The sequence below is a fragment of the Manis javanica genome, chromosome 15, assembly GCF_040802235.1.
Source record: "Manis javanica isolate MJ-LG chromosome 15, MJ_LKY, whole genome shotgun sequence".
Lineage (NCBI taxonomy): Eukaryota > Metazoa > Chordata > Mammalia > Pholidota > Manidae > Manis > Manis javanica.
The window spans coordinates 83,716,125-83,736,760 of NC_133170.1; the positions used below are offsets into that span (position 1 = coordinate 83,716,125).

The following is a 20,636-nucleotide window of genomic DNA, read 5'->3' on the forward strand; positions in this document are numbered from 1 at the left end:
GATAGGGAATAGAGAAATTTAGGAGTAATTATTCTTCAACACAAAACTTTCCTTTCTCAGTTTTGCTTTTTGTGAGGAATAAAGTCTCCACTAGGCCCAAATTTATCTTAAAATTCAAAGTATTTAGTGAGTATTCTTGACCCAGAAACCTGTATTTATTTCTGGCACGGTACCTGACACAGCAGGTTCTCAGATGTTCCCTAAACTTGAACTTGATGTTTTTTCTTTGTTTCCTATTCTGGATTCATCTTCCGTTGTCTGTAACGGGAGCTTAGTGACCTGAAGCAAGAATGGGTCGCCTGTGGGCGGCAGAGGCTGATGAATGAGGAAGGCTCAGTGGCGCCGCTTGAGTCAGGCCCAGGCTCTGAAGGGCTCTTCTCACCTAAGCCAGGAAGAAAGAATGTAGTGTGAGGACCTGGAGCCCGAAGCAGCGGCCACTTCCTGGAATAGTCAGTGTGCAGCCTTTAGTCTCCTGCTTCCTGCTTGCAGCTAATGAGACCCCCCCTCCACACACACTCCCCTACCCACCCAGCTCAAAACCTCAGACCGCCTTTTGCTCCATTAAAGCTCCTGGGGCCAGAGAGTCAGAGAGCATGGACCTATTAGAGGGAGGCTAGTGGGCATCCAGTCCAGACCGTGTTGTTTACAGTGAAGCTTTGGACTCCCTCTGGAAAGCCTCCTGTGATATTTATCACATATTGCCTTTGTTTTTTTTTCTAGACTCTACTCAAAGTAACCATTCTGAGTGTCAGGACTATTTCAGCTTCATCTTTTTATCCTCCACAGTGGAAACCACCTGCCTGGCATATAACTAAATATGAGTCCATAAATGTATGAATTCATTCATTCTTTCATTCAACAGTATTTTTGAAACTCCTGTTCTGTGGGGGATTTATAGCCCAGTGGGGAAAAATAACATTAATCAAACTGTGAAATATAAAGTCCACGTCGTGATAAAGACTGAGGGAAAAATCAAGATAGGAATATTTAATATGGGACCTGATCTGGTCTGGAGGGTCAGGGAGAGCTTCCTTGAGAAGGTGAAGTTTGAGCTGAGACCTGAAGTACATCAGGATTCATTAGTAAGAGAAGTATGTTCGGAGTTGGGGTCAGGGGATCAGGAGCAATTAGGAAGAGCATGCCAGGCAGAGGGATTAGTATGTGCAAAGGCTCTGTGGGCACCAAAAAGAAGACTGATGCAGTGGAGCACAGGGAATAAGCCAAAGACATAGGCACAAATGTCAGATAACCCAAGCTTTATGTGACCATGTGAAGGAATTTGTTCTTCATCCCAAGAGCAGTGGAATGAATTTTCCTTTGGTGTCTCTGGGCCTATCCAGGCTACCTACTTGCTTTTCCCTGGAATGACTGATTGATATCGCTTAGTGGGCCACAATTCCTCTCATCCAGTTCTATTCTGTCTGTTTCATGAGCTTCATATCCTGGCTAGTTGGCCAGAGGCTACTCACCTGACTGTACCTTTTCTGGCTGTTTTCTCCTTTGATAAATTTAATGACTTTTATTTCTGTAGTAACAGAAATGGTACCATTGTTATAATTAATAGAAAAGTAACCAGATTGTAAGTGAGCCTTACTGATGGTAAGTACTACTCACTGATCACAAATTTGACTACTGATTGTGAGTAGGATCCTGTTCCCGTAGTACACAGGTCAGCATTGGCCCTGTCCTCAGCATTTACAGTCTACAGGGAGAGATGGATGTTAAACTCATAAACCACAAGTATATATTTGATGACAGATTGTGAAGAGTGCTGTGCAGGATAAAACAGCAAATAACTGGTGCACCTAATTTAGAATGGGGTGTCCATACCATGCTGGGTGCTTGTGAGCATCAGCCCATGACATTGTCTTCTGACAGCCAGAGGGTGTTTGTTGCATGAATAAAAACATGCTGGGATGGGCACACCTTCTTTCTAGTTGCAGAAAGTGAGACTTGAAGAGATGTGGTACCCAAGATCACACAACCTAGAAATGAAAGAGCTAGGGTTTAACCTGGAGTCCTCTGAGTCAAAGCCTGGCTTCTTATATACCACTTGTCTGCTGTTTCCTCACCATCATCTGGGAAATTTCCATATTCACAGGGAAGGTCCTTTAGGTCTCTTGTCCTGGCAACTCCCATACTGCCTGCCAGTGTGTGACTGTCTCAGAGCCAAATGGGGGCACTGTATTTCATCTCTATCACAGCAATCTTGTCTTGCCTCAGCTGTTCACTAAAGCGCTATTTTTACTCTCAAAAGCTTGTAGTTTTCTTGATTCCTCATTGTTTCTCTCTCTCCTGTGTTCAACTCAATTCAACTAATATTTTTTTAATACCTACTCTGGGCATGGCACTTTATCAGAGGCTACTGAAAATAGACAGATGAACAAGATTTTGGCTTTGATCTCCTAGAACTTTAAGTTTGTAAAGGTGTGAGACATGCACAGAAGCTGTTACATGCAGGGTAGTATTCAGACTGCTGATGAGGTCTGATACCTTTCAGGAGGCAGTGGCATTTGATGGTGACCTTAAATGGTCCATAGTATTCTAGTGGTGGCCCAGGAAGAGAAGGCATAAGCAACAGGAGCAAACATGGGGAGAAGGAAGTCACAGAAGGCAAGCGGTCCTTTAAGACTGAAACACGATACAGCAGTGTGGGTCATGGGAGCTGAGGCCAGAAATCTAGCCCTGGGCAAGGGCCTCAGATGCCTCACCACAGGGCTGGGCAGCTTGTGTCCGAGTGGAGCAGAGTTCCAGTCCAGCCACACCGTTGTCTCTCAGCCAATTAATATCTGCCCCAGAACTTTCTTTCTCAGAGGATGAGATGTCAGGTTGTTCAGCTTCGAGTGTGTCAGCCAGGTGCTCTCAGAACCCCAGGCCCTAATCTGCTGCAGGCTGTTTCAGTATCAGGAAAATCTGCCAACTTCAATACTGTTTATTTTTCTACCAAGAATAAGTTTTGTTCATGAAACTGCCCCTCAGAAGATAGTGTTGCCTCTTTTGTTTCTCCTCTGAATCCATGTGGAAGAGAAGCAATTGCTTGTTAAGGGAATGACCTCAACCAGATGGAAGAAATGGCTGTTTTTCTCTGTTAGGCCTTGTGTCCCGAAACCGCCCCGAGGAGGAGGACCAGTACTGGCTGAGTATGGGCAGAACTTTCCACAAAGCGACGCTGAAGGACAAGATGATCACAGTGACACGCTATCTTCCCAAGTAAGTCCTTGTATATTTAAGGTTTTCAACTACTGTCTTGAATTATATCCACATACTAAATGACATTTATAACACATACTGTCCACATAGTGAATTATGTGTGTGATACATTATTCGAACCCTTTGGGTTGAGTGGTTGGTTTTTCTTTCGGAGTTACTATTTTGTTCTCTAGGGTTCTTTTATGGCTATAGCTCACCTACTTCTAAAAGGAATTTGATTCAGCTTATAATGTTTAGCTTGATTCTTAACAAACCAATTAAAAATAAAGTGAGGATAGAAAGATGAGAAAGTTTAAGAAGAACTGAGAAATGTGCATTATCAGTCTTCTGGGATGAGCTGGTTACTGTGGCCAGGGTTAAATGTCCTTTTAACCTTTACATGGTCAAGAGTGCCAAGTGTATTGAGATGGCAAAGGTGCAGAGGAGTCAGGAGGAAATCTTTGGATTCCTGGGCATGCCCTTTATTTTTCAGGTACCCCTATGAATCGGCCCAGATCCACTACACATACAGCCTCTGTCCTTCCCACTCAGACTCGGAGTTCGTCTCTTGTTGGGTGGAATTCTCCCACGAGCGCCTAGAGGAATACAAGTGGAATTACTTAGATCAGTATATCTGTTCTGCAGGCTCCGAGGACTTCAGGTCAGAGCGAGCTTTGGCTTCACATCCAGCCTCAGGTGTATCTATATTTTAACATGTCTGTCCTTTTTTCTTATTACAGTATGATGTTTCTTTTAGGAAAAAAAATGGAGGATCAAAAGAAAAATTGCATTAGGTTAAAAACTCAAGGATGAAGTGGATGGGAGTGATGGTTGCCCAACAGTGTGAATGTACTTAATGGTGTTGAATTGCATGTTAAAAGATCATTAAAGTGGTAAATTTTATATATGTTTTACCACAAAACAACAATAAGAGAAACTGAGAGGTCATGTGTCTTTGATGGAGTCAGCAGATCACCTTCTCAACATTTTCTTAACTACTTATGGTGTCTCGTTTTTAGTTTTTATGTGTGATTTATGACTGTGATGATAAAAAGCCACCCCTGGATTGAGCCTGGGTTCACAGAAGCATTCTGACATCCCTGGGATATAAAGTGAAAGCAGGCTTCATGGTCTTCCTTCAGAGCCGTGTTTTAAGTGAAGCCATGAGGTGGAGCATCGGGTGCACACGCACTAATGGGGAGATGGCCACTCACATGCCAACTCCAGGGAGAGGGCTGAGATAGGATGTTTGTTGGGAGTGTTTTTGTTATCTACTTCTGCCTGTATCACCCCCTTTATTCCTTTTGGTCCCCTGTAGCTTAATCGAATCTCTGAAGTTCTGGAGGACCCGCTTCCTGCTGCTACCAGCCTGTGTCACTGCCACCAAGCGCATCACGGAGGGGGAGGCCCACTGCGACATCTATGGGGACAGGCCCCGGGCAGATGAGGAGGAGTGGCAGCTCCTGGATGGCTTTATCCGCTTCGTGGAGGGTTTGAACCGGATCCGCAGGCGGCACCGCTCGGATCGCATGATGCGGGTAAGGGCTCTGTGGGCCCCTGGGGGTGCATGTGGCATGGGATGCAGCAACGGTCTGCTCCTGGCTCGGGGGCCTCTCGCTGGCCAGTTCATTCACTCCACATCTGTCCAGCATTCATCTTAAATCCAAATAGTGTTTCCTCCTCCAGTACAGGGTGAAAGAGGGAGGGATAGGGTACAGGCAGCCACTTGGCAGTTTCTGTGGCCCAGGGCCACCCTGCCCTGCCTTAGGCACAGCTCCTTCATACACTTCAAGGGAGACCCCACATCAAGCACAGAGTACACACTGGGGTCTGGATTACTGAGTAGAAACTCGCTCAAGAGGGCGGCAGCAGAAATACTTGTTTACTCTTGTACTACTTTTAGGGTTCTGGCACACTTGGGCATTCACTCGACTTCACACCACCCAGTGAGGACACTGAGGGTTATGGGGTATGTCTGAGGGCACCCAGCCGATAAAGGATGGGTCTGGGAGTCAGCATGGTTGTGTGGGCATACGTGTGTGTACAGGTCTGTGAATTTGAACAAATGCATAGATTCATGTAACCACCACCACCTCAATCAGGATACAGACTAGTTCTGTCACTCCAAAGAACTACCTCCTGCTAGTCACACCGTGTCCCCATCTCTAACAGCTGGCAGCCATCAGTCTTTGCCAAGTGTCATATAAATGGAATCATGCAATATGTAACCTTTTGAGAAGCTGCCTTCTTTCACTCAGCATAATGCCTCTGGGATTCACCTGAGGTGTCGCTTGTATCAATAGTTCGTTCTTTTCCATCATCAGCTATGTTTTTTTTTTCCGACCTCAGCATCACTCAGCAACACAGCATCACTTCTGATTAGAAACATTTCCAAGAGAGCTTAGCTAGCAGAAAGGACCTGGGTTTTGAAGTCTGGCAGCTGGAGTCTGAATTCCAGCTCCAGTGGAATTTGGGATGAGCTATTTTTCTGCAACTCAGTTTCTTCTTCTATAAATTAGGTCAAACATTTACTTGCTAGAGCTGTGCGGATGTGTAACCACGTCAAAGAGGCAGTTCACTTTGAGTCCAACAGGCATTTGGGATCTTCAGTTCAAACAAAAAGCAGTACTATGGCATTGCCTGAATACCGAGAAGCCATGTTCCTCTCCTCTGTTCATTGGGTTCCCAGAGCCCAGAGCACCGCTGATGTGGCGGCATGACCTGGGGCATGACTGGCGTCCGCTGAGGAAGCCCACTCAGGCTGATGGCCTTGTCTCCTCTTCTCTGCTTTAGAAAGGGACTGCCATGAAAGGCTTACAGATGACCGGGCCCATTTCCACGCACTCCCTCGAGTCGACCGGCCCCCCAGTTGGGAAGAAGGGCACCTCTGCTCTGGCTGCCCTGTTGGAGATGGAGGCCAGTCAGAAGTAAGTGCCTGTAGGAGAGCCCCATCCCCACCCCGCAGGCTCCGAGGATTTTCAGGGCCACACTCTTGTGAGTGTGGTGGATTGTGATTTCTATCTGCATGGAGCCTGTAATTCAGAAAAGATGCACACCTGAGAAGAAAGTCAGTTTAATACCTTGTAAGTGTCGAATAACATGAAATATGCCAGGGCTTAGAAATTTGCAATCTAGGGCTTAATTTAAATATAGTTATGTTCGGTTTGGCCCACAAAGTGGGCTTTGTTTGTTTTGTTTTTTTAATAGACTTTATTTTTTAGGATAGTTTTAGGTTCAAAGAAAAATTGAGTGGAAGGTATGGAGATTTCTTATATACCCCATCTCCATGCATGACAGCGTCCCCATTGTCAACATCCCTCACCAGAGTGGTGCATTTGTTACAGTTGATGAGCCTGGACACACATCATTATCACCTGAAGTCCACAGTTTACATCAGGGTTTCCTCTTGATGTTGTACATTTTATGGGTTTAGACAAATTTATAATGACATGTAGCCACCATTACAGAGGAGTTTCACTGCCCTAAAAACACAAAATCTTTTAAAAGTATGTGAGCTAAACCTATATCATAAGTAATAGATGAAATCCAACTTTGCTTGAAATAGTGGGGGCTCAGTTAACACTGGGTCCAAGTCATACCCAGCCATGGAGGGTTGGCACTTTAGAACGGGCATGTGTCCTCAGGTTTATGGGAGACCCAGCACATCCTCTGGTCTTGGGCTTGTCTTGCAGCCTCAGCTGTGCTACCTGTTGGCTTCTTTAGGCATGTGAGCGTGTAGTGCCTTTATGAACAGTAGGTGTTCCAATTCGCAGGACACCAGCGGGACCACATCTTTCTTGGGAGGGTAGGCACAGTGTGCCGGGAGGTAGGATTTAAGTTGACCTTGTAGAAAGAGAAATATACCGAAGGGAGACATGGGACCTGGGGAAGAGAGAAAACACCACTGTGTGCAGGTGAGACCTCGCCAGGGAGCCTTCCCCATCTCACTTGTCCTCCCTGCCAGGCCAGGTTCCCCTCTGTGCCTTGCAGCAGCCTGGGCCTGGGCCGCTAAGAGCACTCGCCAAAATTCTACTGAGGCTCGCTCAGGTTCCTCCTGACTCACCTGTGCTGTGAGGGCAGAGGCCGTGTGTTGTGCCTGACACACAGTAGGTGCTCAATAGATGTTTATTGAATGATGAAGGAAAAGATGCTCAGGGTCCCTGTATAGCTGTCAGGGGAGACTAGGCCTTGTCTGTCTGGCATGAGGGTCTGTGTTGTGCTCACCAGGAGCTTGCGCACTTCTGGCTTTTAGAAAGTAACATTGAGTTGCATTTGGAAAGATTGCATGGGAAGTGGGGTGCCAGGCTGTCCTTGCACATTGTCATAACAAGAGGGATCCCTTGAAAGTTTAAAAATATATATTTAGGGACAAATTTCACAGATTTTTTTAAAAAGCAATAATAAATCCCTGTTTACCTATCACCCAACTTCAATGATTATCAACTCATGGCCAATCTTGTTTCATTTATATCCCACTTGCTCTCATCTTCTTTTTTAATTTTTATTAAATCCTAGGCATCCTGTCTCTTCATCTCTCATATTTCAATATGTATCTCTGAAATTTAAGTATTTCTTTAAAAAAAGTCAAGATCATAATGCCATAATTTTCATATCATGAAATATCCAGTCAGTGTATCTGGCAGAAGTGTTTTCGCGTCTGGGAAGCCCAGCAGGTGGGCCCGGGAGGAGGAGCCGCTGGCAGGCAGGAGGCAGCAGAGGCCCGCAGGGTGTGGATGGAAGGGCGGGGAAGGAGTGCAGGGTGCGGGGGCAGAACTCAGTGGGGTTATAGGGCAGGGGTGGGGGGCGTTGTGCAATGGAAGGAGAGAGCTAGGCTGAGTTGGGCTCATTACTAGCGGCGCTGGGTTCTCTTCAGAAAATATTTTCACCTGCCCAAGGAAAGATCCCAGAACTCTGCCTGGCAGGTTCTCCCTGTAACTAATCCCAGCCTTTCCCGCTGGAAAAAAGAACAGGGAACATATGTCACTGGGAGGGGTGTGAAGCTGGGGGTGGGGGACTCATTTTAATTCGTGAGTGAGTCATCATTCTGCAGGCTCTGCGGAGCCTCTTTCTGCTCAGACAGGGGAGGAAGGACAGCTTGGGGGGTCATGTCCCCACCACGGGTGGGGGGATTCTCAGCTGTCCATCCCCACAGCAGGAAGCGGGACGGAGAGACCTGAGGTTCGTTCTCCCCACAGAGACTGCTCCAGGTGACATGGTACATGTTCTGCCTGCTGAGGTAGAGCCGAGGAGCCAGGCCTTCAGATAATGTTCCTCACGCTGCGTTTTTTATTTGTGTTCTCTTTTTCTTTTGCTGCATCAAGCAGCTCCAATTTTATTTATTATGTAAAGCAATATTTTAGCCGCGTGAAAAACAATCTTAAAAATGTCACCTGTAGTCCTGCCACCTCACCCCAGCTGTGTCCTCCTTCCAGATCCCCTCCGGTCCCTCTCTGTAGGTGGGCACACTTAGTCAGGCTCTTACGGAAGGTGGAGGCCCCGGGAGTCATGGCCTTGCGCCGGTTATCAGCATGGCTGGGGCAGGCCTGGGTAGCAGGTGCCGGTCAGTGGGCTTCTCTGCCCCTCTTGGCTGAGGACAACCCGATGACAGCCAAGTCAGGGAGAGAGACCCCAACTGGCACCTGTCACTGCTTCTGTGGAAGTGTGGCAGTCTCTCCCACGGAAGGCAGCGTGCTTCCCTGCACATCCTCACAGGTACGCGTACACGATATGGCTGGTTGTTCTGTGGCAGTCCCCTTTTGAGCCATTAGACAAGCAGCCTGCAAAGGCAGGGACACTATCTTGCTTGTCTCTGAATTCCCAATTCCTTGTCCACAGGTCAGCACAATAGAGGGCAGCTCAGTAAGTACAGATTGTCATGTGCATCAGATGACACATCTGAGGGGACTCGGGGGCGTGACCAAGGTACCCTGTCACTGCCGTCCCAGTCATGGTCCATCACTGCAGCCTGCACGCAGTGCACAAGAATGTCCCAGTGTGCTTTTGGGGATGAGGCTCAGAGGAAAACACTGCAATGTGGCAGAGAGAGAGAGACAGTATGGTGTAAGTGGACAAGGGAAAGAACTGAGCAATTCTGCTTTTCCTGTGTGAATTGCACCTCAGAGTAACCAAGTAATTAGTGTGGGGGACTTTCTCCTTTTTCAGTATTGCAGCTGATAGGTACAGAAGGAATGATAGGATATTACCATGCGTGGTCTCTAAGGCACTGTTGGATTAAGCAGAGAGTCTTACTGGCAATTAACATCACCAGAGAAAGGCTGCCAGACAGTATGGGCCTCCAGATAAAGCACACCACCACTTGGGAAGAATTCTCGTCCAAAATTGAACCTTAATCTACTCAAACATTTAGATATAACTTCTAGGTCCCAGGAATTACAAGCACAGAGGAACATAATGAGCAATAAAGGGCTATAGTCAGCATCTCCAGACTATGTAAGTTTATAGGACAAACTAGCTACTTTGTTCAACAAATGAATTAAGATAAGGAGAGACAAAGAGGGGCTTATGGCTTAAAAGAGACATAACTTATCGCAGTGTAGGGACCTTAATTGAATCCTTTTTCAGACAGACAAAAAAATTTTTGGAAATAATTGGGGAAATATTTGATGCTAGAAATCTTTAAAGAAGTTTTAAATGTGACAGAATTGTGGTTATGTTTTTAAAAAGTTATTTTCTTTTGAAGATACAGTACATAACTGAAGTTTTTATGGATGAAATATTTGTGTGAATTTTCCTTCAAAATAGGGTGGATAGATAATGGGTATAGATGAAACAAGATTGGCTCTAAATATATAATTTCGGGGGCTGGTGATGTAGGGATTCATTGTATTATTCTCTTTACTTTTGTGTATGTTTCAAATTTTCCATAATACGAACTAAAAAAAGAGAGTGTAACAGGTTACCATGGAAACTGATTTTTAATCTCTGGTATGAGATTACTTTATGTTCCGTAACAAACATATCAGAATTTAAGACTAGAGAAATGTCTTGGGTCTGGGTCCCCAGGGAGCAGATGGAGATGAAGTTTAACGGGTTGGACATTTAATAAGGGGAGTGCTTAGGCTCAGCACCTGTGTGGGGGAAGGAGGAAGAAACAGGAGAGGACAGAGGGGGAAGCCAAGATGCAGTGCAGGCACAGTGACAGGCTCGGGATGCCTCGTCAAGCTCTGGGGCTAGAGCAGCCTTCAGCGGTGAGCCAGGTTGGGCCAACACAGCCAGATCGTTATAAACTCTCATTGATCATTCACTGCAGGCAGCACAGGTTTGGGTGAGAGCTTGAACATGGCTCTGCAGCCTGAGCTGTCCCCAGAGGGGCTGGACAGCTGAGCCAGCTGCTGTGCAAAAAAGCCATGGCAGAAGGATCTGGGCAGTGCCTCACAGTATCCACCAGAGTGTATGTTACAATAATAATGAGGGACTTAACACATGAGCCTTCTGACGCTTACCAAATAATAATGCCATGATGTATTAAAACAGTCTAACTTAGGGGAACATGCAAGTTATAATAGCTCGTAGTTATTTTTAGTATGAATAAACTGAAATTATTAGGAAAATGAATGTATTTATGTATGTCAGAATGGAGAGGGGATATCCTAAGAAAACCACAGTGGTCTTGTGTTATGAGACAATGTCTGTTAGATTTGTGTGATTTGTGGGAAAGGGAGCAGGATTTAAGTATGGGCATTTGAAAGGGTGACGTACAAACCTTCAAAATCCATAGTCAGCACATTTTCCCTCATTTAGTTTATACTGTGTGTTAGTGTCCTTTTTCAAAATGAACTTCTTTTGGTTTATTTAATAAGAACTGAGAGCAAGTCTTCCTAGGGGATTAAAAAATGGTGTTTATGGATGAAGTCACTCAAACCACGTCACTTCTTTTCAAAGTAGCATGTAAGCACCTGGGGCTGCCACATTGCTTTTTAAATAGGGCTGCTCTCCGATTTATCGTGGAGGACTGGTGATCGTTCAGGATACGGAATGAAATTAAGGGCATCGCATGGGGCCTGAAGGAGAAACATCAGAGGTGATGGCAGCAGAGCTGTATTTCATATTGCTAATGCAGGTCCTTCACCAGGGAGCTCTGAGCAAGCTACGGTGGTGTGTTTTTCCTCCTTTCAGGTGTCTGGGAGAGCAGCAGACAGCTGTGCATGGTGGCAAGAGCTCCTCACAGCCAGCTGAGAGCAGCAGCGTTGCCATGACTCCCACCTACATGGACAGCCCACGAAAGGTAAAGGAGGCCACTCAGCAGGAAGCTGCCGCGTGCTTTCAGAGGCCTGATGTGGAGGGTAAAATGAATAGCCATTTGGATCCAGGATTGACAATGCTGAAGATTTTTTGGATGAATTCTACTCCAAACGCTTTCAAGCATTACTGTTTTTATTGAGGAATTTTTCTTCTCCCGTTTTAAGGAAGCTAACAGCTAGATAAATGCAGATATAAAACAGTCAAACTAAACTGTACTGGTTAAGGCCCAGGACCTGGCTTGAGCTTTGAAATTGGCTGGCTGGAGGAGAGGTAGAAAGCTACAGAAGTGCTTCCCCGAGATCTCACGCTTCAAAAATAAATTCCTATGGGTTTGCTTAGACTCCTGAAAAATACGAGCAGGAGTTTACTAGGGGAAAAATCAAAACCTGAGGCTTTGGGCTTTTACGTGGAACATCAGTTACAGTTGAGGGGCCAGAAACTCCACAGATTAGGTGTTTTGTATCTTTTAAGGCCAGTAGTCTTGGCTCTACATCCTCCTGAAAGTTCAGAACCTGAGAGAGTAGTGTGAGCTGAGAGTATGTTCTCTCTTACCTGGTCTCTATCATTAGGAGATGAAAGAGAATCAATAGATGTACTTTATTTTTCAAAATTGTGCTCAACCTGTATATCCATCTGTATGTTTACTTTACTTTCATATGAAAAATTTCCCATGTCATTATTTTCCAAAAGCATGATTTAAAAAAAAAGTATACAGTAGTTCATCATATGGATAGACCTTCATTTATAACCTACTTTTTTTGTTAAAAATGTAGATGGTTTCTAATCTTTAAAAATAATTTTTGGTAATTATTCCAAAATTTTTTATAATTATTCTACAGTGTATCACAAATATAAATAATACTGCAAACAGCAGCCTTGCACATAATTGTTTGACCACATCTCTGATTATTTCTTTAGGGTGAGTTAGAATAAGACTACTAGGAGGGAGGGATTAAAATCTGAGAAAAAAAGTATCAACTGTCGCTCTAGGCAGTTTGTATAATCTGTAGACCAGAGATAATAGTATAATAAATTACATAATAAATATAATACCATCTTAATAAATATCTTTATAAATATCTAATAAACAGAACACTAAAATCTACATGGATGGCCATCAGTCATACTAGATATAGATTTCCAAGTAGTCTAGGAGAGAAGCAAAGAGGTTAAGAGACGGCCAGAGTGAAGTGTTCCAGTCAGCATCTTGTTTGGCATGTGTAGGTACCTGAATTTGCATCTCCACCGCCAGGTCTTCCATGGTGTGTTACTTAAGTGCACAGTGGCTTGTGGGAAATAGCAGCAATATTGATAAAATGGATTTTAACCCTTAGTAAATATTTTAACCTCAGTATTTCAGTGATTCTACTTTTAGGATTGAAGAAAAGTTGTAGGAAAGCAGAGATCTTCCGGTTTTTCACGTGCTGTTTCTGAATTTCAATGATAATGCATGAAAAGTAAAAAGATTTTTAAGGGCCAAGAGGACACTTCTTGACCTTAAAAAAGATGCTTTGGAAAAATCCTCCATGATATTTTTGTTTCAATTACCTGGCAACTTGAATCCTACAGTAATAGGACAGGGAAGGGAAGACAGCTTCAGGAACATGCCTCCCTCAGTAAGTGCATGTTTCTGACACTACATATGTCTCAGCTTCTCAGTGATTTTGTTACACAACGAGGGGAGGAGAAGGTATTGCTGCCTCTGTGTCCCTTGTTTACTTAGAAAATTAAGCAAGAACTTCTGCTGCATTGACTCCTCTTCTCCCATCTGGCTGCCGTGTTTGTTTAGTAACAGGCAGAATTGAAAACCTCAAGCCGCTGTCTCTCTAAGAGGGCTGCTGGCCGCCCAGCCAGGCGGGAGGCCCGGAAGCTGCTGCTGAAGCCTTTCCCCACCACCCGTGCCAGATGCTCCGCAGCTTTTCCTCTGCCTTGGCATAGGTCTGAGGCTCAGAGCTATGTGGGAAGGCACAGAATCCATGCCAGGGTCTCACGAGGCTGAGGGAGCTTGGACACACCTTCTAAGCCGGGTGCTTGCTCCCATGCCGATGGTCTGTTCTGCTCAAGAAGCCGTGAGTTCCTGCTAATGCTTTGCATTTGGTTGGATGGATCTCTCTCTCTCTCTTTTTTCCATCCCCCTCATGTGCCCTTGTTTGTGTCCTTCCCTCCTTGTTTTCATTTTTATTTTTTCCTTTCACCCCCATTTCCGTCCCTGATGGCTCACCACTGGCCCACCTTCCGTTCCTTCGCTCCCTTGCATTTGCTGCCACCGCTGCCGGTGCTTCCTCCACCTCTGACTTCAGGATGGGGCCTTCTTTGTGGAGTCTGTCCGCAGCCCGCGCACAGCGTCGTCCTCCTCCTACCCACAGGTCAGTCAAACTCCGGGGCTCTGCAGCCCTTGCATGTGGGTCCCATCAGCTGAAGCCTGCTTGGCTCTGAACAGATGGGACTGGGCTGAAGTTGCAATTGAAGGGCAGTTGAAATTGAATTTGGTCTCAGAGGTGTGCATTCCCTTCTGTGGTGTTGGTGGCGGCAAATGGAAATGATGAATGTAAGAGAACAAGTGAGTGCCCTGGTGTTGACCCGTGTGTTTCCCGTCTCTGCCTGTTTCACATAATTGCCACATATTCTCTGCCCCATTCCAGCATCTTCCCTCATAGGTGTTTTTGTTCATACAAGAGAAGCAACATGAAATATGCTTTCTTAGGGACTGAACACTTACTGTTTTCCTCCCAGTACAACCAGATACTTTTAAACGGTGTGGCAAGGAAGTGGGGGAAAACAGAGCGAACATTATTAATAGGCCTGCTCTTCATCACAGGCAATGGTATGCAACGCTGGGCAGCTTGCCTTGCCTCTGGGCTTCCCTTAACTCGTTTGTTAAATAGAAGGTTTGGACCAGATCTCTACGGGCTTTCCAAGCCTTAGTATTCTAAAGTTACTATGTGCCAAACACAGTATTTCTCTCATTCCACCCTCACAACATGACCTCTGAGTTAAGTAGAGGTTTTACAAATGGAGAAATTGAGGGGCAAAGAAGTTGTTCTTTACATAGTACAGGGTAGAGCTGGGATTTAAATCCAGGACTAACAGGCTTAACCTGTGACACCTGCTCTGAAATTAGCAGTGTTAATTACAGTTCTGACAGGTCCTAGGCGGAGAGAAACTGGGCTCCCTTCCCTGTCGAGGCCCCTAAGTATATGAGATTGACTTAGACTTGAAATTGTTGAGACAATTTATGTAGACTGAGGATGGCCAAGGAGGGAGGGACTTGGGAGCATCAATAGCAAAGGTTAAGGTATCCTTACTTGGTGGAAGTCAGACAACCAACATTGATTGAATCCTTATTCTGCCAGCTGCCATGCAGAGGGCTTTGCAAACAGTCTTCATAACAGCCTGTGAGGTGCAGGTTTTAAAACCCCATTTTCCAGATGAGGAAACTGAGGCTTAAAGACATTACCTGGTCATGGGGCACACGAGTTGTGAGTGGCTGAGCCGCTGCACCATCCCACACGCTGTGCTGGGAGGAATAGGTGGTATTAACATTGGAGTCTTCCCTTTCTTTGGAGGTCAGAGGACACCATGCCTGTCTGTGCAGGTCTTCAGAGGTCTGCGTCTGCCTCCAAGAGCTGCATGACCCTGGGAAAATCCCTGTTGGGGCCTCTGAGAATCTAAGAATCTCAGTGGGAGGCACGCTGCGTTTTTTGGTTTAAAACACTCAGGTTGGCCTTTCTGACCTACTTTTTAACAAAAGACCTTATGGAAAGTTTTGGACTTAGGTTAGAATTTAACATAAGAAAAATAAAAAGAGCCAGAAGAAGGGAATTTTCTAATAGTTCACACTGCTTCATGTGGTGCAATTTGTCAGTAGAACAAAAGTGGATGAGTTCCTGCAGTTGGAAATAGCAAATAGAGAGAAGACATTAGGAGAGGCACATGAGTAAAGTTTATATTATTCACCAAGTGTGCTGTTAAGAAAAGTAGATTAAAAAATTTTTTTTATTAAGGTATTATTGATATACACTCTTATGAAGGTTCCACATTAAAAAACAATGTGGTTACTACATTTACCCATATTATCAAGTCCCTACCCACACCCCCCAATGCAGTCACTGTCACAGATTCACTGTTAGCCTTCTCTGTGCTACACTCTTTTCCCCGTGACCCCCACACCATGCGTACTAAACATAATACCCCTCCATCCCCTTCTCCCTCCCTCCCCACCTGCCCTCCCACAGCCCTCCTTTGGTAACCGCTAGTCCTTTCTTGGAGTCTGTGAGTCTTCTGCTATTTTGTTCCTTCAGTTTTGCTTCGTTGTTATACTCCACAAATGAGGGAAATCATTTGGCACTGATCTTTCTCCGCCTGGCTTATTTCACTGAGCATAATATCCTCCAGCTCCATCCATGTTGTTGCAAATGGTAGGATTTGTTTATTTCTTATGACTGAATAGTATTCTATTGTGTCTATGTACCCCATCTTCTTTATCCATTCATCTACTGATGGACACTTAGGTTGCTTCCGTATCTTGACTATTGTAAATAGTGCTGTGATAAACATAGGGGTGCGTATGTCTTTTTGAATCTGAGAAGTTCTATTCTTTGGGTAAATTCCAAGGAGTGGGATTCCCGGGTCAAATGGTATTTCTGTTTTTAGTTTTTTGAGGAACCTCCATACTGCTTTCCACAATGGTTGGACTAGCTTACATTCCCACCAGCAATGTAGGAGGGTTCCCCTTTCTCCGCATCCTCACCAACATTTGTTGTTCCTAGTCTTTTCTATGTTGGCCATCCTAACTGGTGTGAGGTGATACCTCATTGTGGTTTTAATTTGCATTTCCCTGATGATTAGTGATGTGGAGCATCTAAGAAAAGTAAATTTTTAAGAATTATCTCTACTCAGATATAGAAAGGGGGCCCTCTGTACTTACACAGAATTAAATTGCACTGTTTATTTTTATTGTGTTAAAGTATATAAAACAACATTTGCTTTGTTGTCTAACATGCGGCATGGAAAGTGGAGGGGGCCAGAGGAGTCAGATGACTTCTTGTAAACTTGGCCTTAGCACTGTGCTAGGTTGCTAGATGCTTTAGGCACAATAATTTGCCTCCTAAGCCTCAGTTTCCTCATTTGTAAAAGGAAATGTAAATTACTTCTTTGCAGGGTGGTTTTGAGGATTAAAAATAACGTACATTTCTCAGCAGATTTCAAGGGAATAAAGTCACACAGAGCACATTTCTGAGCGCAGTACAATTAAGTTACACATCAGTGACCCAGAGATAACTGGAGAAGTCCACATGTTTGGAAACTAACACGCATTTAGAAATGCATGAGGCAGGAATAATATGTGTAACACCACTAGCAGAGCGTGGTTATGTGGAGGCCGCAGAGTGAATAAATACTAGCTGAGATTAGGATTAGGGTTACTGTGGTGCCAAGTCTCGGATTCAGTTTGGCACATCTGTTTATCAGTACCTACTCCCTGTTCCTGCTACCACTGCTCTCAACCCTAATCCTGGGACCAGAAAGTACAAAGAGTGTACTGAGCCCCTTAAGAGGATGTCAAAAGGCTGTCAAAGTGTAGGCTGTGGAGTCAGGCCACCCCATGCTGGTTGTGAGCCTTTCAGCACCTGCACTAACCTCCCTGAACCTCTGGTTTATCATCTGTAGAATGGGACTAAGAATTGAGTTCTCATAGGGCTGCTGTGAGAGGGAAAGGAGATGGAGCATCTCTGTGGTCAGCTGACACTTAGTGAATTCTCCATGTGTGTATCTGCGTGCGGGAGAGGGAGAGCGAAGTAGTGGGGAGGGTGGGCTGGGGGTTCCCAGCTGGCGAACAAACTTGATGAGCCAGTCATCTTTCTTCTCCAGTGTGTTTGTAATGTTGCACTTGGAATAGGCCCCTCTCCTGCACTTTTTATCTCTGAAATTCTGGGATGACCCTGTTGGACCTTGAAAAGTAAGTCCTCTAGCTCTGCTGAGTCAAGAAGATGATGTCTGTGGTTTTGCCCCTCACAACAGCTCTCTGCTGAGAAGAGGTTCCTGTGGCCCAGGAGGGAGAGGGGCATCACCCTTGACTCTGATTCTGCTGAGGGAAGGCGGTGCCTGTAAAATGAAAACAGCAGCACACAGAGGGTCCAGGTAACAGGGCTGTGCACCAGTTTTAGGAAATAGCCCTTTGGGTCACCAGTTCAGCATTCTAACGATAATGAATGTGTCACTCTCTGTCTGATAACCAGAACAGAGTCACACAATTCTCCTCTCCATATCCTACTCTCTGGAAATCGATTTTTATCATCACAGACTTACACAAGGATTTGGAGGGCATGAGAAACACCTTGGTAGGGGGATTTTCCTCAGAAGTCAGCCTCAAATCTTCTGTCTGCATTTGGGAGTCTGAAGCAATAGTATGGTCAAGGAGACAGGCTACTGCCCCGCAAGGCCTGAGCCAGCCTCAGGGTTCCTCTCTCCTCTCTCCCCCCGTCATCTGTGCTCCCACCCCTGCCAACGCATATACACACAGTTACTCTCTCAACAGGAGGCTTGCTGTGAAGCAGTTGAGCCGGCATGCCTCCTGCATTCGCATGGTAGAGGTGTCTGGGGTCGTCTCCCCTCTCCATCACTGTCATCCCTCCAGGAAGTCTTCTCCCACCTTGATCCTGCAGTAGCCTCTGGCGTGGTCTTCCACTTTCCTCTCCAGTCCACTTCCCAGCCTGCATCCAGGCTTTACCTTTTGAAATGAGAGTTTGATCTTCTTTCTCTTGATTGAACCTTTCCGTGGTGTATTGACTTGGGCTGCTTTACCAAAATACCATAGACTGGGTGGCTTAAACAACCCATTGACTTCTCCTAGTTCTGGAGGCTGACAAGCCCAAGATCAAGGTGCCAGTATATTCGGTTCCCAGTGAGGGCTTTCTTGGCCCCCTTCTTATGTGTCCTCATGTAGCAGAGAGAGACACAGAGAACTATGGCCTCTCTTCTCTTCTCACAAGGACATCACTCCCCTCATGGGGGCTTCACTCTCATGAGCCCGTCTAAACCTGATCATCTCCTAAAGGCCCCTGCCTCCAAATAGCAACACACTGGGGGTTAGAGCTTCAACATACGAATTTGGGGGGCATATAAACATTCAGCCACTAACATGTAGCTTTCTTTTAGGATAAAGGTCAAAATCTTTATGATGGCCAGAAAGGTCCCGCAAGAGTGAGACGTGGCCTTCTTTCCACCCTCAGCACCTGTCCTCCTCTTCCTCACTCTGGCACACCAGTGACACAAGCCTTCTTCCTGACCGCTGTAGGCACCAGGTCTCCTGCCGCCGTGCCTTGGCACATGCTGTCCCCTCTGTGCCTGGTTACCTTCTCTTTATCTGGTCAGCTCCACGTCCTGGACTTGCATTGCTCCTGTGCCCTGCTGTCCAGCCCTTTGCACAGTTCTCCTTGTTCATTTGTGTGCCTGGGATTCACTAATGCCCATCTTCTCCACAAGGCTGTAAGCTCTGTGAGGGCAGCTGCCAGATACGTGCTGCTCACCGCTGATCCTTCAGTACTCGCCTGGCACTGAGGAGGGGCTTGGCAAATACTGCGTCAGAGATACTGGTAGGAGAGATGGACACAAAACACTTTAAACAATAGAGCCCTTTCTTTCCCGTTGATAATTGACACCAAATCCTGAGCTAATACCCAATGAACATGGGACCATTCTGGCTTAAGTATGTGGCGGGGGCGGGGGATGGGGAAGGCTCATAGCCCTGGCTGTTTCACCCTGTGATGACTCCAGAGATGCTACCACAGACCCCACAGGTTCCGCAGAATGCACTTTGGGGCCGTGGCTGAAAGGGCAGTGGTTTTCAGCCTGCTCATGGGAGCACTGAGGGAGTTTTTTGGGGAGTCAAAGGTGATGTGACCAAAAGGGGACTTTTTACTCTTTGATCTGTTCTCTCTCTTTGGAGACATGAATGACAAAAGGCTATGTCCCCAGGAACTCATTCCCCCTGGAGAGCCCCAGGGACACACTAACCAACCTTTGCCCTGACCTAAACCCCCCACTGTCAGTCCTCCACAAGGAGCATGGCTGTTTCCCTGCAGGATGTTCTCTCCATTCCCAGTGCCTGACAGCATGCTTGGCCTCACTGTGTTTTTTAATGTTTTGGATTTTCTGGGAATATTTAAAAATCTGGAGATTTTGTACAAAAATCCAGTCTCTGCCTTGTTTTGTAAAGTAAGCTGGACACCAGACCTGGGTTCCTTCCTGGCAACAGGCACATAGCAACCAAGCAGCCTGTGGCTTTCTGTCTTTTTTTTCTTTAATACGTAGCCAGCTGTGTCAGTATGTGTGTGCCCGCCCCTGCACACAACATTTCGTGAGTAACCTGTGCTCTAGAACAGGGCTGCTGTGATGGAAATGTCCCATATCTGAGCTGCCCAGCACAATAGCCACAAGTCACTTGTGGTCAGTAAGCATTTGGAAAATGGCTGGTGCAACTAAGGAACTGATTTGAACATTTTATTTTAATTTCTACTTAAATAGCTACATATAGCTGGTAGCATCTGTATTGCATGGCACAGCTCTAGACATTTAAAATGTTGTTAAAGTACTTATTTAGACTCTAGCGTGTCATACTTTTCCTACCCTTATTTACTGAATTTCCTCATGCATTTATTTTATTATATGTCTGTTTATTAATAACCTCATCTTTTGTAGAGTGATTTGAGATATAAAAATACAAATACATGTTCAGAATAAGGGGTTAGGGTGGATCTGTGGAGGAGGGAGGCCGCACCTGAAAAGAAAACCCAGCTCAATTGCGATAGAAAATTCTAAGCCCCTGCTCGCTGTAGAGATGTGCTAAGTACTGTGGGAGATACATGAATATGACACTTTGTGGACATCACTTGTTTAATGTCTGTTTTCCCTCCCTGACCCCAGATGGTGCGCACCAGCACGGTGGGGGGAGGTTTGATTTGGGATGATCTTCCTTCCCTGAGACTGTAAACCTTGGGAAGCGTCTTGACTAAGGAGCTTCGAGTTGTTCTGAGCTCTCCAGCTCTAGAGGGTCATGATTCCTTTAAGATGCTGTGAAGCCTGCCGGAGGGACTGCAGTGACTGGAAACCAGGAGCCCCACTTAGCCCGTTTTGCTTCCTGGTGGGACAACACTGCATAGTAGTGCTACCAGCTGTGAGCACACGTG

General features: G+C 45.6%; 1 protein-coding gene across 18 annotated transcripts in view; it reads left to right on the forward strand.

The window, feature by feature from the left end:
• DEPDC5 (DEP domain containing 5, GATOR1 subcomplex subunit) overlaps nt 1-20,636 on the forward strand; it is a 111,519-nt gene that overhangs the window by 64,465 nt on the left and 26,418 nt on the right. For 11 of the 18 annotated variants that reach the window (XM_073223190.1, XM_073223191.1, XM_073223175.1 and 8 more), the window contains 6 exons: nt 3,093-3,210; nt 3,683-3,850; nt 4,508-4,727; nt 5,983-6,116; nt 11,326-11,434; nt 13,752-13,817. In XM_073223190.1, coding sequence (XP_073079291.1) covers nt 3,093-3,210; nt 3,683-3,850; nt 4,508-4,727; nt 5,983-6,116; nt 11,326-11,434; nt 13,752-13,817 — 815 coding nt within the window. Of the gene's footprint in view, nt 1-720; nt 832-3,092; nt 3,214-3,682; nt 3,886-4,507; nt 4,728-5,982; nt 6,117-11,325; nt 11,435-13,751; nt 13,818-20,636 lie in introns of those variants that run through there. The other 7 variants (XM_073223180.1, XM_073223183.1, XM_073223181.1 and 4 more) reach the window with 3 other exon arrangements.